At 40.9% G+C, this 20,504-nt stretch overlaps 1 protein-coding gene and 1 non-coding gene across 2 annotated transcripts; both read right to left on the reverse strand.

Annotated features, from left to right (window-relative positions):
* Positions 1-8,849: 8,849 nt before the first annotated feature.
* LOC119523064 (glyceraldehyde-3-phosphate dehydrogenase) lies at positions 8,850-10,131 on the reverse strand. Its single transcript, XM_037821821.1, has one exon. It carries the CDS (start codon positions 10,063-10,065, stop codon positions 9,064-9,066), a length of 1,002 nt encoding a protein of 333 aa, XP_037677749.1. The 5' UTR covers positions 10,066-10,131; the 3' UTR covers positions 8,850-9,063.
* A 6,019-nt stretch (positions 10,132-16,150) lies between these two features.
* Positions 16,151-16,257, reverse strand: LOC119523913. The gene has a single exon (XR_005214714.1). It is a non-coding gene; the product is annotated as a U6 spliceosomal RNA (small nuclear RNA).
* Between the last annotated feature and the right edge of the window lie 4,247 nt (positions 16,258-20,504).

A 20,504-nucleotide genomic window follows, 5' to 3' on the forward strand; every position in this document is an offset into this window, starting at 1 on the left:
AGAAGTTTAAGACATTTCCTGTAATGTTTGAGGCTCTTTCTGATGTAGTTGAGATCCTTCCTCACATATTTAAATCTCTTCCTGACATGTTTGAGACTCCTCATGACATATTAGAGGCCTTTTCTGACTCACTGGAGAGGATTCCCAGTTTGTTTGAGTTCTTTATTGAAAGCATTGAGACCACTGAAGATGAATTCAAGATGCTTCCTTTCTGTTTGAGACCCTTACTAACAAAATTAAAGCCCTTCCTGACTACTTTGGGATCCTTCCAGTCTGGTTTGAAAGGATTGTTGATGTATTTCAGATCCTTCCTCTCTCTTGGAGACACTTCCTATCATGTTTTAGACTCATCCCGACATGTTTGAGACTCTTCTTGATGTATTTGAGACACTTCCTGACTGAGATTTCTTGCTGACATGTTCCAGAGTTGTTTGAGACACTTCCTGACTGTTTGAGACTCTTCCTAATATAGTGTTGAGGCCATTTATGATGTGTTTGAAAATCTCTCTGACTTGCAGGAGACTCTGCTTGACTGATTGAGACCCTTCCTAATATGTCTGAGGCTGTTCCTGAAGTATTAGAAACTCTTCCTGTGTATATGAGACCCATCGTGACTTGTTAGAGATGTTTCCTGATATGCTTGTGACCATTCCTTACTTGTTTGAAACTCTTGCTGACCTGTTTAAGACTCTGTCTGATTTATCTGCAACTTTTCATAATTACTTGAGACTGTACTTCCCTCCTTAGACATTTCCTTATCTATTTGAAAAACACCTATTTTGAAACTGTTCCTGAAGTGTTTGAGATGGTTCTTGATGTATTTGAGATATTTCATCTCTTTGTAACTCTTTCTGACATGTCTGAGACTCTTCCTGATGTATTTGAGATACTTCCAAACACATATGAGAGGATTCTTGATGTATTTGAAACTTTTCCTCTCTGTTTTTGACACTTCCTGACATGCTCCATACCCTTCCTGATATGTATGCTATACTTTCTCAATGTATTTGAGGTTCTTCTGGATATGGTTGAGATCCTTCCTGAATGTGGCCAATTCTTACATGACGATACTCTCTTGATTATGTCTGAGACACTTCCTTTCTGTTTGAGATCCTCACTGATATATTTAAAACTCTTCCTTACTACTTTGAGAACCTTCCTGACTTGTTTAAGATGCTTCCTCATGTATTCTAGACTCTTCTCTGCTCTAGACACTTCCTGAAAGTTTGAGACCCTTCCTGAGATGTATAAGGCTCCTCCCAACATACTTGAGACCCTTCCTGCTGTATTTGAGACCCTTCTTAATATATTTACAACTCTTCCTTACATGTTGGAGAGCCTTCCTGATTTATTTAGGACTCTGCATGACATATTAGAGACTTTTTCTGACTTGCTTCGGATGATTCCAACTTTAGTCCCTGTGCCAGTTTGAATGTATTATGTCCCCCAAACACCATTATCTTTGATGTAATCTTGTGTGGGCAGACATATCAGTGTTAATTAGATTGTAATTCTTTGAGTGTTTCCATGGAGATGTGCCCCGCCCAACTGTGGGTGATGACTCTGATTGGATAATTTCCATGGAGGTGTTGGCCTGCCCCTTGAGGGTGGGTCTGAATTAAATTACTGGTGCACTATATAAGATCAAACAGAAGGAGCGAGCTTGCTACAGCCAAGAGGGACACTCTGAAGAATGCCCAGGAGCTGCAGATGAGAGACAGTTTAAAGACAGCCATTGAAAGCAGACTCCTGCTCTGGAGAAGCTAAGAGAGGATAAATACCCCAAGTGCAACTAAGAGTGACATTTTTGAGGAACTGCAGCCTAGAGAGGAACATCCTGGGAGAAAGCCAATTTGAAACCAGAACTTTGGAGCAGACGCCAGCCACGTGCCTTCCCAGCTGACAGACGTTTTCTGGACACCACTGGCCATCCTCCAGTGAAGGTACCTGATTGCTGATGTGTTACCTTGGACACTTTATGGCCTTAAGACTGTAACTGTGTAACCAAATAAAGCCCCTTTTATAAGAGCCAATCCATCTCTGGTGTTTTGCTTTCCGGCAGCATTAGCAAACTAGAACAGTCCCTTAATAGAATCTTTGAGACCATTTTGGACATTTTTGACAATCTTTCTTTGTTTGAGACCTTTACTGAAAAGTTTAAAACTCTTTCTGACAACTTGAAGATCCTTCCATTCTGGTTTGAGAGGATTGTGGATGTATTTTGGATCCTTCCTTTCTGTTGACCACACTTCCTGACATGTTCGAGACACATCTGACATGTTTGAGACACTTCCTGGCATATTTATACCCCTTCTAATGTATTTGAGACATATTTTAAACTCTGCCTGAGGAATTTGAGATCCTTCCTGACAAATTTAAGATCCTTCCTGTCCAGTTTAGGACTGCTGGATTCTTCGAGACTCTTCCTTGTGTACTTTAAAATCTTTCTGACTTCCTTGCAACTGTTTCTGACTTCTGTTTGAGATGGTTCCTGACATGTTTGCTGTTCTTCCTTTACCTATTCAGAATCTTTCTGACATATTTGACTGTTCCTGACTGTGTGAGACTGTTTGTGACATATTTGTGATTCTTCCTGTCTCCAAGACCATTCCTGAGGGATTTGAGAACTTCCCTTACCTATGTAAGACTCTCCTTGACTTGCTTGCGCCCCATCCTGACTTGTGACCCTTTCTGACATGTTCAAGAATCTCTCAGATGTATGTGAGACACTTCCATCTGTTTGAAACAACTTAACTGAATTATTATAGCTCATCCTTCCTACCTGAGACCCTTCCTAACTTGTTTCAGATGTTTCCTGATGTAGTTGACCCCTCTCTTCTAGACAGTTCCTGAGAAGTTTGAGATACTTCCTTTAATGGCTGAGAACTTTTTCTTATACACTTGAAAACTTTCTTGACATAGTTGAGAAATGTCCTGACATATTTCTCTCTTCCTAAAATATTTGAGACCATTCCTAACAGGTTTCCTACTCTTCCTGATGAGTTTCAGAACCTTGTATATATATTTGAGACATTGCTTGACTCTTTGAGACCATTCTTGATATATTTCAGACCCTTCCTGTTTCTTTGAGACAATTCCTAATAGATTTGAGGAGCTTCCTGATCAATTTAAGACTCTTCCTGACTGTTTAAGGCTTCTTCATGACTCATTTGAGACTTTCCCTGACATATATGAGAACTTTTAAGAATCACCTGAGCTCCTTTCTGAAGTTTTTGAGACCCTTCAACATGTTTGAGACCATTCCTGACATGTTTTTGTTTGTTTGTTTTTTTGTTTGTTTGTTTGTTTGTTTTACTCTTCCTGATGTATATGAGAATCTTCCTAATGTGTTTGAGACCCTTCCTGACTCTGAGATGGTTACTGACCTGGTGACGCTCGCTCAGTTGAATCCAAGACACTTCCTTCTCTTTGAGACCCTTACTGACTTATTTATGGTTCATCCTTACTATTTTGAGAACCTCTCTATCTTGTTTGAGACTCTTCCTGATTTTTTGAGACCCTTCTTCTCTATTCTAGACAGTTGTTGAGAAGTTTGAGACACTTCCTATCATGTTTGAGAATCTTCCTACCATATTTGAAAACCTTCCTGACATATTTCAGGACCTCCCAGACCTAATTAAGACTCTTCCTGACATGTTTAAGTCTCTTCATGACTTTCTGAGACTCTTTCTAGAATATTAGAAATCTTTTATGCTCAAATAAGACTTCTCTTTTTGACACGCTTGAGACCTTTTTGGATGTATATGGGTCTCTTTCTCTCTGCTTGAGACCCTTACTGACATTTAAAGCTCTTCCTTACCACATTGAAACCCTTTCAGTCTTGTTTAAGAGGATTCCTGAAGTACTTGAGACTCTTCTTCTCTTTTTGCAACACTTCCTGTCATAATTGAGTCCCTTCCCAACTTATTTGAAAACTTTTCTGACATGACTGAGATCCTTCTGAAGGAATTTGTGTCTGTTTCTCTTTGAGATAATTATTAACATATCTGTAGCTCATTCTTACTAGTTTTAGAACCTTCCAGATTTGTTCAAGAAACTTCCTAATGTATTTCACACCTGTCTTATTTTCTTAGCTGCTAAAATAAATACCACACAATGGGTTGGCTTAAACAATGGGAATTTATTGGCTCACAGTTTTGAGGCTAGAAGAAGTCCAAAACTGAGGCATCAGCAAGGCGATGCTTTCTCACTGCAGACTGTGGCATTCTGGGGCTGGCTGCCAGCTATCCCTAGGTCTTTGACTTTTCTGTCAAATGTCATTGCAAATGGTGGTGTCTTCTCCTTTCGCCTCCAGGTTCCGTTGACTTCTGGCTTCTTCCTGTGGCTTTCTCTCTCTATGTCTGAATTTCATTCTGCTTATAAAGGACTCCAGTAATCTGGATTAAAGCCCAACCACATTCAGTTGGCAACACCTTGACAAAAAATTTCCATCTTCAAAAGGTCCTATTTACAATGGATTCACACCCATAGGAATGGATTAAGAACATATTTTCTCCCCCTAGGGCACATAATTTGACCTACCATGAGACCCTTCCTCTCTGTTCTAGACAGTTCTTGAGAAGTTTGAGACATTTCCTCTCATGTTTGAGACTCTGATATATTTGATAATCTTCCTGACCTATTTGAGAACCTCCCTTATGTATTTAAGTCTCTTCCTGACTGTTTGGGACCCTTAATGATTTTTTTGAGACTCTGTCTGACATATTAGAAACCTTTTCTGACTTGCTTGAGACTCTTCCTCTCTTTTTTTGCTACACTTCCTGACATAATTGAGTCCCTTCCCAATTTATTTGAAATCCTTCCTGACATGTCTGAGATCTTCTCAATCATAGTTGGGTCCCTATCTCTCTGTTTGAAACACTACATATTTAAAACTCTACCTGACTACTTTGAGAACTTTCATGACCTGTTTGAGGGGATTCCTGATATATTTAAATCTTCCTTTCTGTTTTTGACACTTCCTGACATGTTTGCTATACTTCCTAACATATTTATGATTCTTCCTGATGTATTTGAGATACTTCTGGGAAGTTTGAGACCATTCCTGACTTGGTGACACTCTCTTGTTTGTATCTGAGATACTTCTTTTCTGTTTAAGACCTTTACTGACTTATTTATAACTCTTCCTTACTACTTTGATAACCTTCCAGGATTATTTGAGATACTTCCTAATGCATTTCATACTCATCTACTTTGTTCTGGACATTTTCTGAACATATTTCAGACCCTTCTTTATGTATTTGAGAACCTTCCTGCCATAGTAAAGACTCTTCCTAACATGTTTGAGAGCCTTCACTACCTAATCGAGACTTGAGACATTAGAGATCTTTTCTGACTTGCTTGAGAGGCTTCCTGACTTGTTTGAATCCCTTAGCAAAATGCTGCATACACTTTTGTACATATTTGATACTCTTTGGCTTTGTTTGAGACCCTTAAGTGACAAATTTAAAGCTCTTCCTGACATCTTTGAGAGCCTTTTAGTCTTTTTTGAGAGGGTTTGTGTTGTATTTTACAACCCAACTTTCTTTGTGACACTTCTTGTCATGTGTGAGATTCTTCCTGATGTATATGAGACCATTTCTTAGTATTTGAGATTCTTCCTAATTGTTGATACCATTTCTAATTAGGGGACTCTTTCTAATGTTTTTGAGGTTCTTCCTGACTACTTAGTTTCTGTTTGGTGGAGATGTTCCCTGGCTGATTGCCAAAACTTTCTTGATGATTTACAACCCATTCTGACATGTTTGAGACCTGTCCTGACTATTTTGGGCTCTTCTTATCAGGTTGAGGCCCTTCTGTATGTATATAAGACTGTTCCTCTCTATTTGGGACCTTTATTGATGCATTTAAACTCTTCTTGATGAAGTTGAGATCCTTCTTGAATCTTTGAGACGCTCCCTCTGATATTTGAAATCTTAGCCGTCTGCTTGAGTCACCTCCTGGCATGTTCGCTCCCTACATGAAGTATTTGAGACCCTTCCTGACTCTTTTGAGATGCTTCCTGACCTATTTGTGACCCTTCCTGTCTATTCATATCCTTCCTTACATATTTGAGACACTGCCTGACATATTTGAGCCTCTTCCTGATGTCTTTGAGACATTTCTTGATTTTGTTGACATTCTTTCTGATTGTCTTTCCTGAGTTTTTTGAGATTCTTACTGATGTATTGAGAACATTTTTGAACTATTTAGAACTCTTTCAGATGGTTTAAGACCCTTCCTGACTTATTTGATTCACCACCTGACTTATTTCAGACCATTCCTGATTTTTTTTTTCTTTTTTTTTTTTTTTTTAGACAGTTTCTGATGTTTTAGAAACTCTTCCGGACTATTTGAGACTCTTCTGTCTGGGTGAGACAATTATTGACTTGTTGAGACTCTTCCTAATGTATTTCATACTCTTCCTCATGTATTTGAGATTGTACTTCTCTGGATGAGACCTTACTGTCATAATTAAAACTCTTTCTGACTTCTTTGAGAACACGCCTGACTTGTTTGAGAGAATTCCTGGTGTATTTGAGACCATTCCCCTCTTTTGTGATGCTTTCTGACATGTTTGAGACTCCTCCTAAGTTGTTTGATATCCTTATTTGATGTATTTGAGCCCTTCTTTCTGGTTGAGACTGTTTTTTACATACCTGACATTTTTCATGACTAATTTGAGACGCTTCCTGACATAGCTAAGATTCTTCATACTGTATTGAGAAACTTCTTGGTATATATCAAACCCTTCCTGATTGTGACTCATTCAGATGACTTTGATAACCTTCGTGAATTGTTTCAGGTCTTACCTTATGTATTTGAAACTCCTTTTGTCTATTGGATAGCCTTCCTGATATATTTTAAACCCTGCTTGACAAATTTGGCCTTTTCTGTTTGAAAAGGCCAAATCTGTTTGATAGATTTCTTGGGTCTCTTCAAGATTTTTCAGACTTTTTCACACATATCTGAAACCTTTTCTTTTAATTTTTTAAAGCAGTCTTATTCACACACCAAACAATCCATCCAAAATGGTTTTGTTGAGTTTCTCTATTTTCTTTGTTCTCTATTTCATTTATTTCTGCTCTAATCTTTGTTATTTCTTTCTTTCTGCTTGTTTTGGGATTATTTACTGTTCTTTTTCTAGATCCTCCAAGTGTGCCATTAGGTCTTTGATTTTAGCTCTTTCTTTTTTTTTTAATGTAAGCATTTAGGGCTATAAATTTGCCTCTCAGCACTGCCTTTGTTGTATCCCATAAGTTTTGATATGTTGTGTTCTCACTTTCATTCATCTCAAGATATTTACTGATTTCTCTTGTAATTTCTTCTTTGACCCACTGATTGTTTGAGTGTATTGTTTACTTCCACATATTTGTGAATTTTCCAGTTCTCCAGTTGTTACTGATTTCCACCTTCATTCTGTTATGATCAGAGAAATTGCTTTGTATAATTTCAATCTTTTTATATTTATTGAAACCTGTTTTGTGACCAACATGTGGTCTATCCTGGAGACTGATCCATGAGCACTTTGGAAGAATGTATATCCTGTTGTGCAATGTTCAGTATATGTCATGTCTGTTAGGTCTAGTTCATTTATCATATCACTCAAGTTCTTTTTTTCTTTATTGATCTGTCTAGATGTTCTATATATAGATGACAGTGGTGTATTAAAGTCTCCAACTATTATTGTAAAGACATATATTTCTCCCTTCAGTGTTACCAGTGTTTGCCTCATGTATTTTGGGGTATCCTAATTAGGTGCATAAATATTGATGATTGTTATTTCTTCTTGGTGCATTGTACCTTTATTAATATATAATGTCCTTCTTTGTCTCTTATAACAGTTTTGAATTTAAAGTCTATTTTGTCTGATATTAGTAAGCTACCCCAGCTATTTTCTGGCTACTGTTTGCATGGAATATCTTTTTCCAACCTTTCACTTTCAACCTATTTGTGTTCTTGGGTCTAAGGTGAGTCTCGTGTAGACAGCATATAGATGGATCACATTTTTTTTAATCCATTCTGCCAATCTTTTCCTTCCTTCTGAGACATCATGACATGTATGTTCGTGTGCATCATGCTGTCATTTGATTCCCTGAGACCTTGCTCAATTTTTTCCATTCTTTTCTCTATCTGTTCTTTTGTCTGTAAGATTTTTGATGTTCTATCCTCTACCTCACTGATCCTTTCTTCGGCCTCATAAAATCTGCTATCATATATCTCTAAGGTATTTTTTGTCTCTTCTATTGTGCCTTTCATTCCCATAAGTTCTAATATTTTTTGCATGCTTTCAAATTCTTCTTTATGCTCATCCAATGTCTTCTTAATATCCCTTATCTCTTTTGCCATATTTTCCTTCATCTCCTTGAATTGATTTAGGAGATTTGTTCGAACATTATTGATTAGTTGTTTCAAATCCAGTGCCTCATCTGAAGTTTTAATTTGTTCCTTTGACTGGGCCATATCTTCCTGCTTCTTAGTATGACTTGTAATTTTTTGCCGGTGTCTGGGCATCTGATTTTCTTGATGAGTTTACTCTAGTGGTTGCTTTCTCTCTCTTGCCTAGGGTTTTCTTTTTGATTGGGTTTGTGCTAAAGCTCTTCTTTAACACTTGGTTCAACTTATTCTAGAACTTTAGAATAGCTTGTATTTAACTGATCAGATATTTTGAGCTCTTGTTCCTCTGATTCTTGCCCTAGATATATGGTACAATTTTTGAGATTGCACTATTTGTGCAATTGTTTCACCCCCAGGAGAAAGCTTCCTTTCCCCTTTTCCTCCTCCAAGAATGTTAAGCTGTTCTGTTTGTTTTTTATTTGCCTCTATTTATTTTTATTTTATTTTTTTTATTTTTATTTTTTTTTTTTGGCTGGGTGTACTTTATTGATGGTACATGACAGAGTAGGGCTCTCAGCCCCTCCCCTTCCTCGGGGGGGTCTGGGATGGAAGCTGTGGAGGATGGGCGACGCTTGGTGTCAGGATGGATTTGGGGCCAGGACTCCCCAGCAGCTGATGGCCTCTCTCCCTCTCATGCTGTTGCTGGGGCTGGTGGTCCAGGGGCTCTTACTCCTTGGAGGCCATGTAGACTATAAGGTCCACCACTCTGTTGCTGTAGCCAAATTCATTGTCATACCAGGAAATGAGCTTGACGAAGTGGTCATTGAGGGCAATGCCAGCCCCAGCATCAAAAGTGGAAGAGTGCGAGTCACTGTTAAAGTCGCAGGAGACAACCTGGTCTTCAGTGTAGCCCAGGATGCCCTTCAGAGGGCCCTCTGATGCCTGCTTCACCACCTTCTTGATGTCATCGTATTTGGCCGCTTTCTCCAGCCGGCAGGTCAGATCCACGACGGACACGTTGGGGGTGGGGACACGGAAGGCCATGCCAGTGAGCTTCCCATTCAGCTCCGGGATGACCTTGCCCACTGCCTTGGCAGCGCCGGTGGAAGCAGGGATGATGTTCTGGGCAGCCCCACGGCCGTCACGCCACATTTTCCCAGAGGGGCCATCCACAGTCTTCTGGGTGGCAGTGATGGCGTGGACAGTGGTCATGAGTCCCTCCACGATGCCAAAGTTGTCATGGATGACCTTGGCCAGGGGTGCCAGGCAGTTGGTGGTACAGGAAGCATTGCTGACGATCTTGAGGGACGTGTCATACTTCTCATGGTTCACACCCATCACAAACATGGGGGCATCGGCCGAAGGGGCAGAGATGATGACTCTCTTGGCGCCACCCTTCAAGTGAGCCCCAGCCTTCTCCATGGTTGTGAAGACACCAGTGGACTCCACAACATATTCAGCACCAGCATCACCCCATTTGATGTTGGTGGGATCTCGCTCCTGGAAAATAGTAATTGGACTCCCATTGATGACAAGCTTCCCGTTCTCAGCCTTGACGGTGCCTTTGAATTTGCCATGGGTGGAATCATACTGGAACATGTAGACCATGTAGTTGAGGTCAATGAAGGGGTCATTGATGGCCACAACCTGCACTTTGCCGGACAGTATAGCAGCCCTGGTGACCAGGCGCCCAATACGGCCAAATCCGTTTATGCCGACCTTCACCATCGTGTCTCAGAGATGCGGCTGGTACTGCACAAAAAGATGCGGCTGTCTGGCTAGCGGGCAGGAGCAGAGAGCTGCCTCTATTTATTTTTAACACTCCTTTCATTATCTCTAGCTGGTTTTACCTGGAAGGCTAATCTGGGAGGAGGGTCCCTCTGGAGAGGACTCACCCAATTCAGTTTTTCCCAGTCAAAACAGGCCTAGGACCCACAAAGAAGGTGTAGATTGGTTCCAAAGTGCCCTGGGGAGGAGACCTGGAAGAATGCCAGTCTTCTCTTTGATGACTCCCCAAATCTATGCTTTCCTGGCCTGCCGAGCAGTTGGTACTCTTCAGCCAACTGTTCCTGTGTTCTCTGTAGTCCTAAAGTCATACTATGCCTTTAATTCTCAACTGATTCCATCCCTGCTGTAAGTGTGGTTGAGAGAGAGGCTGCCAGACGCTTTTGGCTGGGGCATGTTAACACTGTTGCTCAGATCCTAGACCCTGCAATCTGAATTCCTTCATCAAAAGCTGAAAACTGCACTGGGCCATGCCCTCCTCCCTTTTCTTGTGAGGGCCACCCTTAAGCCCTGACACCCAAAGAAGTTATTGTGTCTCTAAATCAGCCTCACTTCCTCCTCTGCCAGGGGCAAGGTTGAAACAGAGACTGCCAGCTGCTTTCTATTCTGGGCAGAATGAAACTGTAGTTGTCTTTGGAGCTGGAATCCAGCAATTCAAATTCACTAATCAAAAGCCACTATTAGACTGTTTCTCCCATAAAAAAAAAAAAAAAAAGCCGCTATCAGTAATCAAAAGCCGCAATCGGTATCCAACCATGTCCTCCCATCCCTGTTCCTAGGAGAGAGGACTTCTATTTCCAACCAGGGAGTGGCTCCCATGGCAGGCTGCCATGCCAGTGGGGGATGGGCACCAGACTTCCCAGCGTGGAGAGATCTACTCACAGAGCTTCACTATGGTTTACCAGTCTCTTCGTTCTGCTCTTCCCTGGATGGTGTATGGTGTTCTTCTTGTCTCCAGAGCACCAAAACATTTGTTCCCAACAGTTCCTGGCTGTTTACTAGCTTTCCTGGAGGACAAACTGAATCCTAGAGCTCCCTATTCTGCCATCTTGAATCTCCCTATTTTTCTGGTGTTTTAATACAGATTTTCTACAATTCTGCTTAAGTTCCTATTATAGGTTGAATTGTGTGCCTTGAAATTCTATGTTGAAGTCCTATCCCCTAGTACCTCAGAATTTGGAAATAAGGTCATTGCAGATGGACTTTTCCTGTGCAAGACAATTAAAATGAGGCCAAACTGGATTAGAGTGGGCCTTAATCCAATATGATTGGTGTCTTATAAGAGAAGGGCAATTTGGACACTCAGACAGACACAGGGGAGAAGGCCATGTGAAGATGGAGGAGGTAGAGATTGGATGCATGCATCTACAAGCCAAGGAATGCCAAGGATTGGCAGCAAACACCAGAAGCTAGAAGAAGCAAGGAAGGACTCTCCCCTAAAGGTTTCAGATGGAGCATGGCCCTGGTGACACCTTGATTTTAGACTTCTAGCCTTCAGAACTGTGAGAAAATAAATTGGTATTGTTTTAAGCCATCCAGTTTGTGGTCCTTTGTTAAGGTGGCCCTAGAGAGTGCCTGTGATTTTCATTAGACTATAGTTTGGCTGTTGTCTCAGAGAATCAAAATTCTAATGTCTTATAAGTTAGAAATCAGTTCTTTCCTCCCTCATGCTAACATTCTGGGCACATGTAGTCCAAAGCTGCTCTGTCAGCACCATGGTGTTACCCTGGCTCCTTCTATCTTATGGTGCTGTCATCCCTGAGTGTTGCTTTATCCACATGGTCAAGGATGACTCATCAGCATCTCCCTCCTCCAGCCAGCATGAAGGGGAAAGGGAAAGGGGTATCAAACCCTGTCTTTTTAAGGACATGACCCAGAAGTTGCCAACCTAAATTCTGCTTCTATTGGTAAGCCAGAATGTAGTCGCATGACCATACCATGCTGTAAGGGACACTGGGTAATGTAATCTCTATTCTGGGAAGCCATTTTACCTTCATAAACTTAGGATTTCTATTACTATAAGAAAAAGACAAAAAAGGTATTGGGGAACAATTCTCAGTCTATCCACAGCCTCCCACTTTATATTTTGTATGTTTTTAATTTAGCCAAGAAAAAATTCCCCCCTTGGTAAGAGAGAAAAATGGAATCCCCCCCCCACACACACATCTTTTCTGTTCCTCAGTCTCCCGCAGAAGAATGTTTTTTAATTCTAACCAATGAAAACCAAAGGAAAAAAAGCTGCTGGAACCTGGAGTATTTTATGTGTAACCAAGAATGCCTTGGGCTACTAGGCTAGTACCAATAGACCAACCTGAATTTTGTAATTGAGCTCCTGAGCATGTAGCAAGAGCACATAACATTTTTTTTTTTTTGACTTTTTTTTTTATTAAATTCAGTTTTATTGAAATACATTCACACACCATACAATCATCCATGATATACAATCCACTGTCCACAGTATGATAACATAGTTATGCATTCATCACCACAGTCTATCTCTGAACATTTTCCTTACATCAGAAAGAACCAGAACAAGAATAAAAAATAAAAGTGAAAAAAAACACCCAAATCATCCCCCCATCCCACCCCGTTTGTCCTTTAGTTTTTATCCCCATTCCTCCACTCATCCGTACACTAGCTAAAGGGGGTGTGATCCACAAGGTCTTCACAATCACACTGTCACCCCTTGTAATCTACATTATTATATAATTGTCTTCAGGAGTCCAGACTGCTGGGTTGGAGTTTGGTAGCTTCAGGTATTTACTTCTAGCTATTCCAATACATTAAAGCCTAAGAGGTGTTATCTATATAGTGCATAAGAATGTCCACCAGAGTGACCTCTCGACTCCATTTGGAATCTCTCAGCCACTGAAACTATTTCGTCTCATTTTGCATCCCTCTTTTGGTCAAGAAGATACTCTCAGTCCCACGATGCCGGATCCACATTCATCCCCGGGAGTCATACTCTGTGTTGCCAGGGAGATTTACACCCCTGGGGGTCGGGTCCCACATAGGGGGGAGGGCAGCGAGTTCACCTGTCGAGATGGCTCAGTTAGAGAGAGAGAGGGCCACATCTGAGCAACAAAGAGGTACTCAGGGGGAGACTCTTAGGCACCATTACATACAACTTCAGACTCTCCTTTGTGGTAATGAGCCTCATAAGGGCAAGTCCCATGCTCGAGGGTTCAGCACATCAAACCGCCAGTCCCGATGCTCGTAACAACATCAACACCAGTCCAGGTGAGGATGTCCAACACATCCGCACCTTCCCCCAGATCCTCGGGGCTGGGGAGGGGGAGGCTGTAAATATATTTTTAATTGTCTGCCCAGATTACTCTAGGATGTGTCACTATTTCACTCCAGCCTATACTAACCTACCATATCTCACTTCCTATTCAAAGTTCCATGCGATTGTGGTGTCTGAACAAATCGACTGTAGAGTTGTACCGTTTAGAAAATTTAGATCCTGTACCAAATAGGTATCTATTCCCTTGGTCTCGTATGAAAGTTGAAGTTTTAAAACACAATCAGTTTCAACCTTTATCCTTTAGCCTGGCTTGCCCTGGTCTTAACCAGACCTGCTTCATTCATATCACTAATTGAAGTCTGGGCTCTTTTTCAGCTTTTTTTTTTTTTTTTTTTTTGACAGTGGCTGTATGCACTAATACTGACATTCATATCTGCCGAGCTCTAGCTCTGAGTTTCAGGTGTCTTAGAGATATGCATTGTTCCAGAGACCAATCAGATTATACGCTAGGGGATCAGCATCTCAAAGTTTAGAGATAGGCCTTACAATTCAGCGATAGAGTTAACTGCTGTAAGAGCTTACAATCTAGGGACTATTACAATTATTGTGTCCACATTAGGCTATGTTCTAAGATTCAATTCTGAGTTTACACATTGTAGTTAGTCCATATTGGTGAGGCATCATCCCTCTCACCATGTTTTCTCCAATACTTTTACTCCTATATATATATTTTCCTACAATTTTATAGAGTTATATTCACATACCATACATTTATCCACAGTGTACAATCAGTTGTTCATGGTATCATCATAAAGTTGTACATTTATCACCACAATCAGCACTTGAACATACTGATTACTACAAGAAAAATTGTTTGTTTTTTTTTTTTAGCAATAAGAAAAAATGATAAAAACAAAAATAACATGTCATACAATACAATATACTACTAAGGCCAGCAAATAACACCGCTACCAAGAATCCCATATTACTCCCCTATATCCCCCTCTCATATACATTTAGCATTGGCATATTGCCTTTGTTACATTTAATGGAGGTATATTACAATGTTACTGTTGACCATAGACTCCAGTTTGCTTTGATTATGTTTTTTCCTAAATACCATCCCTTTTTCAAATTTCTACATGGTTGACATTCATTTGCTTTCCCACATGCAAAAACATTTTTATATTTGTATATTTAGTAACAGTCATTGGCCACTCCAGTTTTTGCCACATTATACAGTCCAAGTCTTTATCATCTATCTTTACTTCTGCTGTCATACATTCTCCTATCCCACCTCTTTCAGCTTTACTCACAGACATCTTTGTTCAGTGTACTTACAATACCGTGCTACCATCACACAGTATTATGCTATCTATTTCTGGATCTATGCAATCAATCCTAAACATTCTGTAGTCCTTCAGCATCAAATGGCTGATCTCTGCCCTCTTTCTATCTCCTGGTTGCCTGTGTTGTCAGCTTTTAACTCCCAAAGTTTGTTCATTAATGTCTGTTCATATTAGTGAGACCATACAGAATCTGTCCTTTTGTTTCTGGCTAACTTCACACAACATAACGTCCTCAAGGTTCATCCACATTATTACATGGTCCATGTCTTTGTTCTGTCTTACAGCTGCATAATATTCCATCATGTGTATATACCACAGTTTGTTTATCCACTCGTCCTTTGATGGACATTTGGGCTGTTTCCATCTTTTGGCAATTGTGAATAATGCTGCAATAAACATTGGTTTACAAATGTCTGTTTGTGTCTTAAGTTTCAGTTCCTCTGAGTATATACCCAGCAATGGAATAGCTGGGTCATATGGCAAATCTATATTTAGCTTCCTGAGGAACCTCCATACTGTCTTCCAGAGTGGTTGCACAATTCTACATTCCCACCAACAATGAATAAGTGTGCCTCTTTCTCCACATCCTCTCCAGCACTTGTCATTTTCTGTTTTTTGGATAATGGCCATTCTGATAGGTCTGAGATGATATCTCATTGTGGTTTTGATTTGCATTTCCTTAATAGCCAGTGAAGTTGAGCATTCTTTCATATGCTTTTGAGCCATTTGTATTTCCTCTTCAGAAAAATGTCTGTTCATGTCTTTTGCCCTTTTTTTAATTGGATTGTTTGTCTTTCTGTTATTGAGATGCAGGATTCCTTTATATATTCGGGATATTAAACCCTTATCTGATATGTGGTTTCCAAATATCATCTCCCATTGTGTAGGTTGCCTTTTGACTTTTCTGACAAAGTCCTCTGATGTACAAAAGTGTTTAATTTTGAGGAGATCCCATTTGTCTATTTGTTCTTTGGTTGCTCATGCCTTGGGTGTGAGGTCTAAGAAACCATCTCCTTTCACAAGATCTTTAAGATATTGCCCTACATTTTCTTCTAAGAGTTTTATGGTCTTGGTGCTAATGTTTAGGTCTTTGATCCACTTTGAGTTAATTTTGGTATAAGGTGTGAGATGGGCATCCTCTTTCATTCTTTTGGAAATGGATGTCCAGTTCTCCAAACACCATTTATTGAACAGGCTGCTCTCTCCCAGTTGCTTCGGCTTCACTGCCTTATCAAAGATCAGTTGTCCATAGATGTAAGGGTCTACTTCTGAACACTCAATTCGATTCCATTGATCAGTATATCTGTCCTTATGCCAGTACCATGCTGTTTTGAGCACTGTAGCTTTGTAATATGCTTCAAAGTCAGGTAGTGTGAGACCTCCCACTTCACTCCTCTTTCTCAAGACATTTTTGGCTATTCGGGGCACCTTAAAAAATATGGAACGCTTCACGAATTTGCGTGTCATCCTTGCGCAGGGGCCATGCTAATCTTCTCTGTATCGTTCCAATTTTAGTATATGTGCTGCCGAAGCGAGCACAGCACATAACATTTTGAGATGCAAAGCAGTATCAGGTCACCATCTGGACCATAAATAATTTATACATTTTAAATACCTGGAAATCACATGGGTCAGAAACAAATAACATACTAAATCTCAGTGAGAAAATAAATCTCCAAACATTATATCTGTGATACCCAATTTAAAGCCTAATGACAGCTCTGAGAATGGAATAAAAACACAGGAAAATCCCCTATTGCTATGTAAAGCTAAATGAACATTATTCTTGATTATTAAAAATATGCAAATGAAAAGTTGATCAAATTAAGCTCACTCCTCCACAATCCAGTCTTGGAGGAGCAGCTAGAATTGAAATTCCCATATCAGTGTCCTGTCTTTGATTTCTAGAGGTAAGAACCTCTTATAGGTTCATCACCAATTAGGACTTTATCTGCGGGCCCTAAGTTTGTGAAATACGGTCACTGCTTTAACTGCTTTTGAGGGAGTTTCTTTCTGCATTTGATTCCAGTACACTTGAAGAAAGAAAGAACGTATCAGAAAGAGGGCCTTGGTTAGAGGTGGGAGGGTGAGACAGAGCATCAGGCTGCCCCAGATCCTGTGGGAGGGGCATGAGCAGGGAGAAGGGGTGGGACTGGCCATTGCCATCAACTCATAGCAGAAAGTCTTCCAGCATGGAACCAGGAGCCTGAAGTCTAGAAATGAACTAGGTTAGGCAATGACAAGGTAGCTCAACCAGTGACCTTCACCAAGTACTTGTCAGTGGCTTTGGTCAACCCTTACAGATTCAGTCATCCATCTGCCAGCTTTTCTCTGGACAGTGCATTAAAAGGCCCCACAGATGGAGCTTTGGCACTATACTCTCTGGGATGGATTCTAATGAGTTGGTTGTGCATTTTTTCTGCCATATGAAGAAATGACTGATTATGTGAGGTTCCTCAGGTTTGAAGAGGTGTGGGCCCAAATATATGTTTTACATCACTTAGAATTTTTATTTTATAGTTATTGAAAGAGTTCTTTTAGGTGTATTTAGACATTTGTATTTTTTTATCATATATCACTTTGGGATATACATAAGAAGGAAAATGTAAATGGAAAAAGTAGTGAAAGTATTCTTGAAACTTCTTCACATTCAGAACCCCACTGTTCTAGTTTGCTAATGCTGCCAGATTGCAAAACACCAGAAATGGATTGGCTTTTATAAAGGGGGTTTATTTGGTTACACTGTTACAGTCTTAAGGCCATAAAGTGTCCAAGGTAACACATCAGCAATCGGGCACCTTCACTGGAGGATGGCCAATGGTGTCCGGAAAACCTCTGTTAGCTGGGAAGGCACATGGCTGGCGTCTGCTCCAGAGTTCTTATTTCAAAATGGCTTTCTCCAGGCTGTTTCTCTCTAGGCTGCAGTTCCTCAAAAAATGTCACTCTTAGTTGCTCTTGGGGCATTTTTCCTCTCTTAGCTTCTCTGTAGCAAAAGCCTGCTTTCAACAGCCATCTTCAAACCGTCTCTCATCTGCAGCTCCTCTCTCAGCTCCTGTGCGTTCTTCAAAGTGTCCCTCTTGGCTGTAGCAAGCTCGCCCCTTCTGTCTGAGCTTATATAGTGCTCCAGTAAACTAACCAAGGCCCATGCTGAATGGGTGGGGCCACACCTCCATGGAAATTATCCAATGAATGATCTTGCCCACAATTGAGTGATCACATCTCCATGGAAACATCCAATCAAAAGTTTCCAACCCAATCAACACCAAAATGTTTCCTGCCCACACAAGACTGCATCAAAGATAATGGTGTTTTGGGTGACATAATACATCCAAACCAGCAAATTCCACCCCCTGGACCTCCAAATGACATGATCTTTCCATATACAAAATAGATTCATTCCATCACAGTTTCACAGAAACTTAAATCATTTCAGTAACAGTAGTTAAGTAAAAGATCCCATTAAATCAGTTACAGGTATGGTTTGTCCTAAGGCATAATTCCCCTCTAGCTGTGGATCTGTGAAACCTAGAACAAGTTAGGTACTTCCAATATACAAAGGAGGAACAGTCATAGGATAAGCATTCCCATTGCCATAAGCAGAAACTGAAAGGAAAACAGGGTTCACAGGACCAAAACAGTTTCTAAAACTGCAGGGCAATTAGATTTCAAAGTCTGAGAGTCATTTACACAATGACGTTTTATCCTTGGGGCTTGAGAGAGGGGAGTCTAACCCTTCCTAAGGGCCTTTGCAGCAGCCCTTTTCTCTCCAAACACTGGGGTGAGTGCTCCAACATATCCACACATTGGGGAGACCACCTTCTCGGCCCCACCCTCCTCAAACATTGGGGTAGCACCCAGACTCCCTTCCGTCTCCAAGGCACATGCTCAACCCCTTCAGAACAGTGGGGTGGCAGCCAGGCTCTCCCCAGTTCCCTGGGAATGTGCTCCACCCTCTTTGGGGCCTGGGGTGGCAGAACTTTACCTGAGCATCAAGGCGGAATGCCCACCCTCGACCTCTGGGGCAAACTCACCCTTTCCATGCATGTGGGCCGCTCCTCTCTCCCAACCCGAGACCTCTTGACTCCAGAACTCAACCTCCATGGCTCTGTCTTTGAAGAAATTTTTCTTTCAATTTGTTCCTTGTCTGTCTCCTCCAGTCCAGACCGGCAGCATCTCTGTCTATAAAGATCTTGCAAAAATTCTGTTGGCTTCACATGAAGCACATGAGTCAAAGCCGTCAGACAATAGGACTTTCCACAAATCCTTTCTGGATAACTCCATCTCCAATCCTGGCTTGTACTGAAATGGTGGTTGGGTTCCATTTTTGCTTACATCCTCATGTTGGGCTGTAGCTTCTGGGGTTCCAATCCCTGGAAGCCCGGAATTTTCCAAACCATCAATTTCTGGTTTCTTTGAACCCAAGAGTTCAGTTCTAAGTTTATCTTTCTCTGCTCGCATTTTACTGTAAGCTGCAAGGAGAAGCCATGCTATATCTACAACTTCTAGTTTCAAAATCTCATCAGCCAAGTATCCCAGCTCATCACTTTCAAATTCTGTCTTCCATCTGACACCAGGATTCAATTTTGCCAAATTCCCTGCCACTGTTAAGCAAGGATCACCTTTCTTCCAGTTTGCAATGACACATTCATCATTTCTGCTCAAGGCCTCATCAGCAGTATCTTTAGAGTCCATATTTCCACAAACAGTCTCTTCAAAGCAGTTTAGGCCTTTTCTATCAAGCTCCTCAGAATTCTTCCACAATCTTTCCCTTATCCATTTAAAAAGCCACTCCAACATGTTTGGTATTTGCAAACACAGCAGCACCCCACTTCTCTGGTTCCAAAATCTGTTCTAGTTTGCTAATGCTGCCAGAATGCAAAACACTAGAGATAGATTGGCTTCATTGGAGGATGGCCATTGGCATCTGGAAAACCTCTGTTAGCTGGGAAGACACATAGCTGGCGTCTGCTCCAGAGTTTTCGTTTCAAAATGGCTTTCTCCCAGGATGTTCCTCTCTAGGCTGCAGTTCCTCAAAAATGTCACTCTTAGTTGCTCTTGGGGCCACAGCTCCTCTTCAAAATGTGATTCTCAGTTGCTCTTTGGGTGTTTGTCCTCTCTTAGCTTCTCTGGAGTAAGAGTCTGCTTTCAACGGCCATCTCTCAGCTCCTATGCATTCTTCAAAGTGTCCCTCTTGGCTGTAGCAAGCTCACTCCTTCTGTCTGAGCTTATATAGTGCGCCAGTAAGCTAACCAAGGTCCATGCTGAATGGGTGGGGCCACACCTCCATGGAAATTATCCAATGAAAGATCTCACCCTCAATTGAGTGATCACATCTCCACAGAAATATCCAATCAAAAGTCTCCAACCCAATCAATACCAATACATTTCCTCCCACACAAGACTGCATCAAAGATAATGGCATTTGGGGGGATGTAATACATTCAAACCAGCACACCCACTATTCTGAATCAATTTTTTTAATTGAGGTCAAACATACATATTAAAGTATACAAAGTGCATTAGTCTTAAATGTTCATTTTAATGAACACACACACACACACCTGGTAACCACCATCTGAAAGATGTACTATGCCTACCTTAGGACCTAGCAATCCCACTCCTGAGTGTATACCCAAGAGAAATGAGCATATGCCCATCAAAATACATGTATATGAATATTCACATCAGCACCATTCCTACTAGTCAAATCCTGGAGACAACCCAAATGTCCATCAACAGCAGATGGATAAATACATTGGTGATAAATTCATACAAAGAATAAAACA

The sequence above is a fragment of the Choloepus didactylus genome, chromosome X, assembly GCF_015220235.1.
Source record: "Choloepus didactylus isolate mChoDid1 chromosome X, mChoDid1.pri, whole genome shotgun sequence".
Taxonomy (NCBI): domain Eukaryota; kingdom Metazoa; phylum Chordata; class Mammalia; order Pilosa; family Megalonychidae; genus Choloepus; species Choloepus didactylus.

Coding starts and splice junctions, on each gene's coding strand:
- LOC119523064 (XM_037821821.1), bottom strand. CDS start 10,065: ATGGTGAAGGTCGGCATAAACGGATTTGGCCGTATTGGGCGCCTGGTC.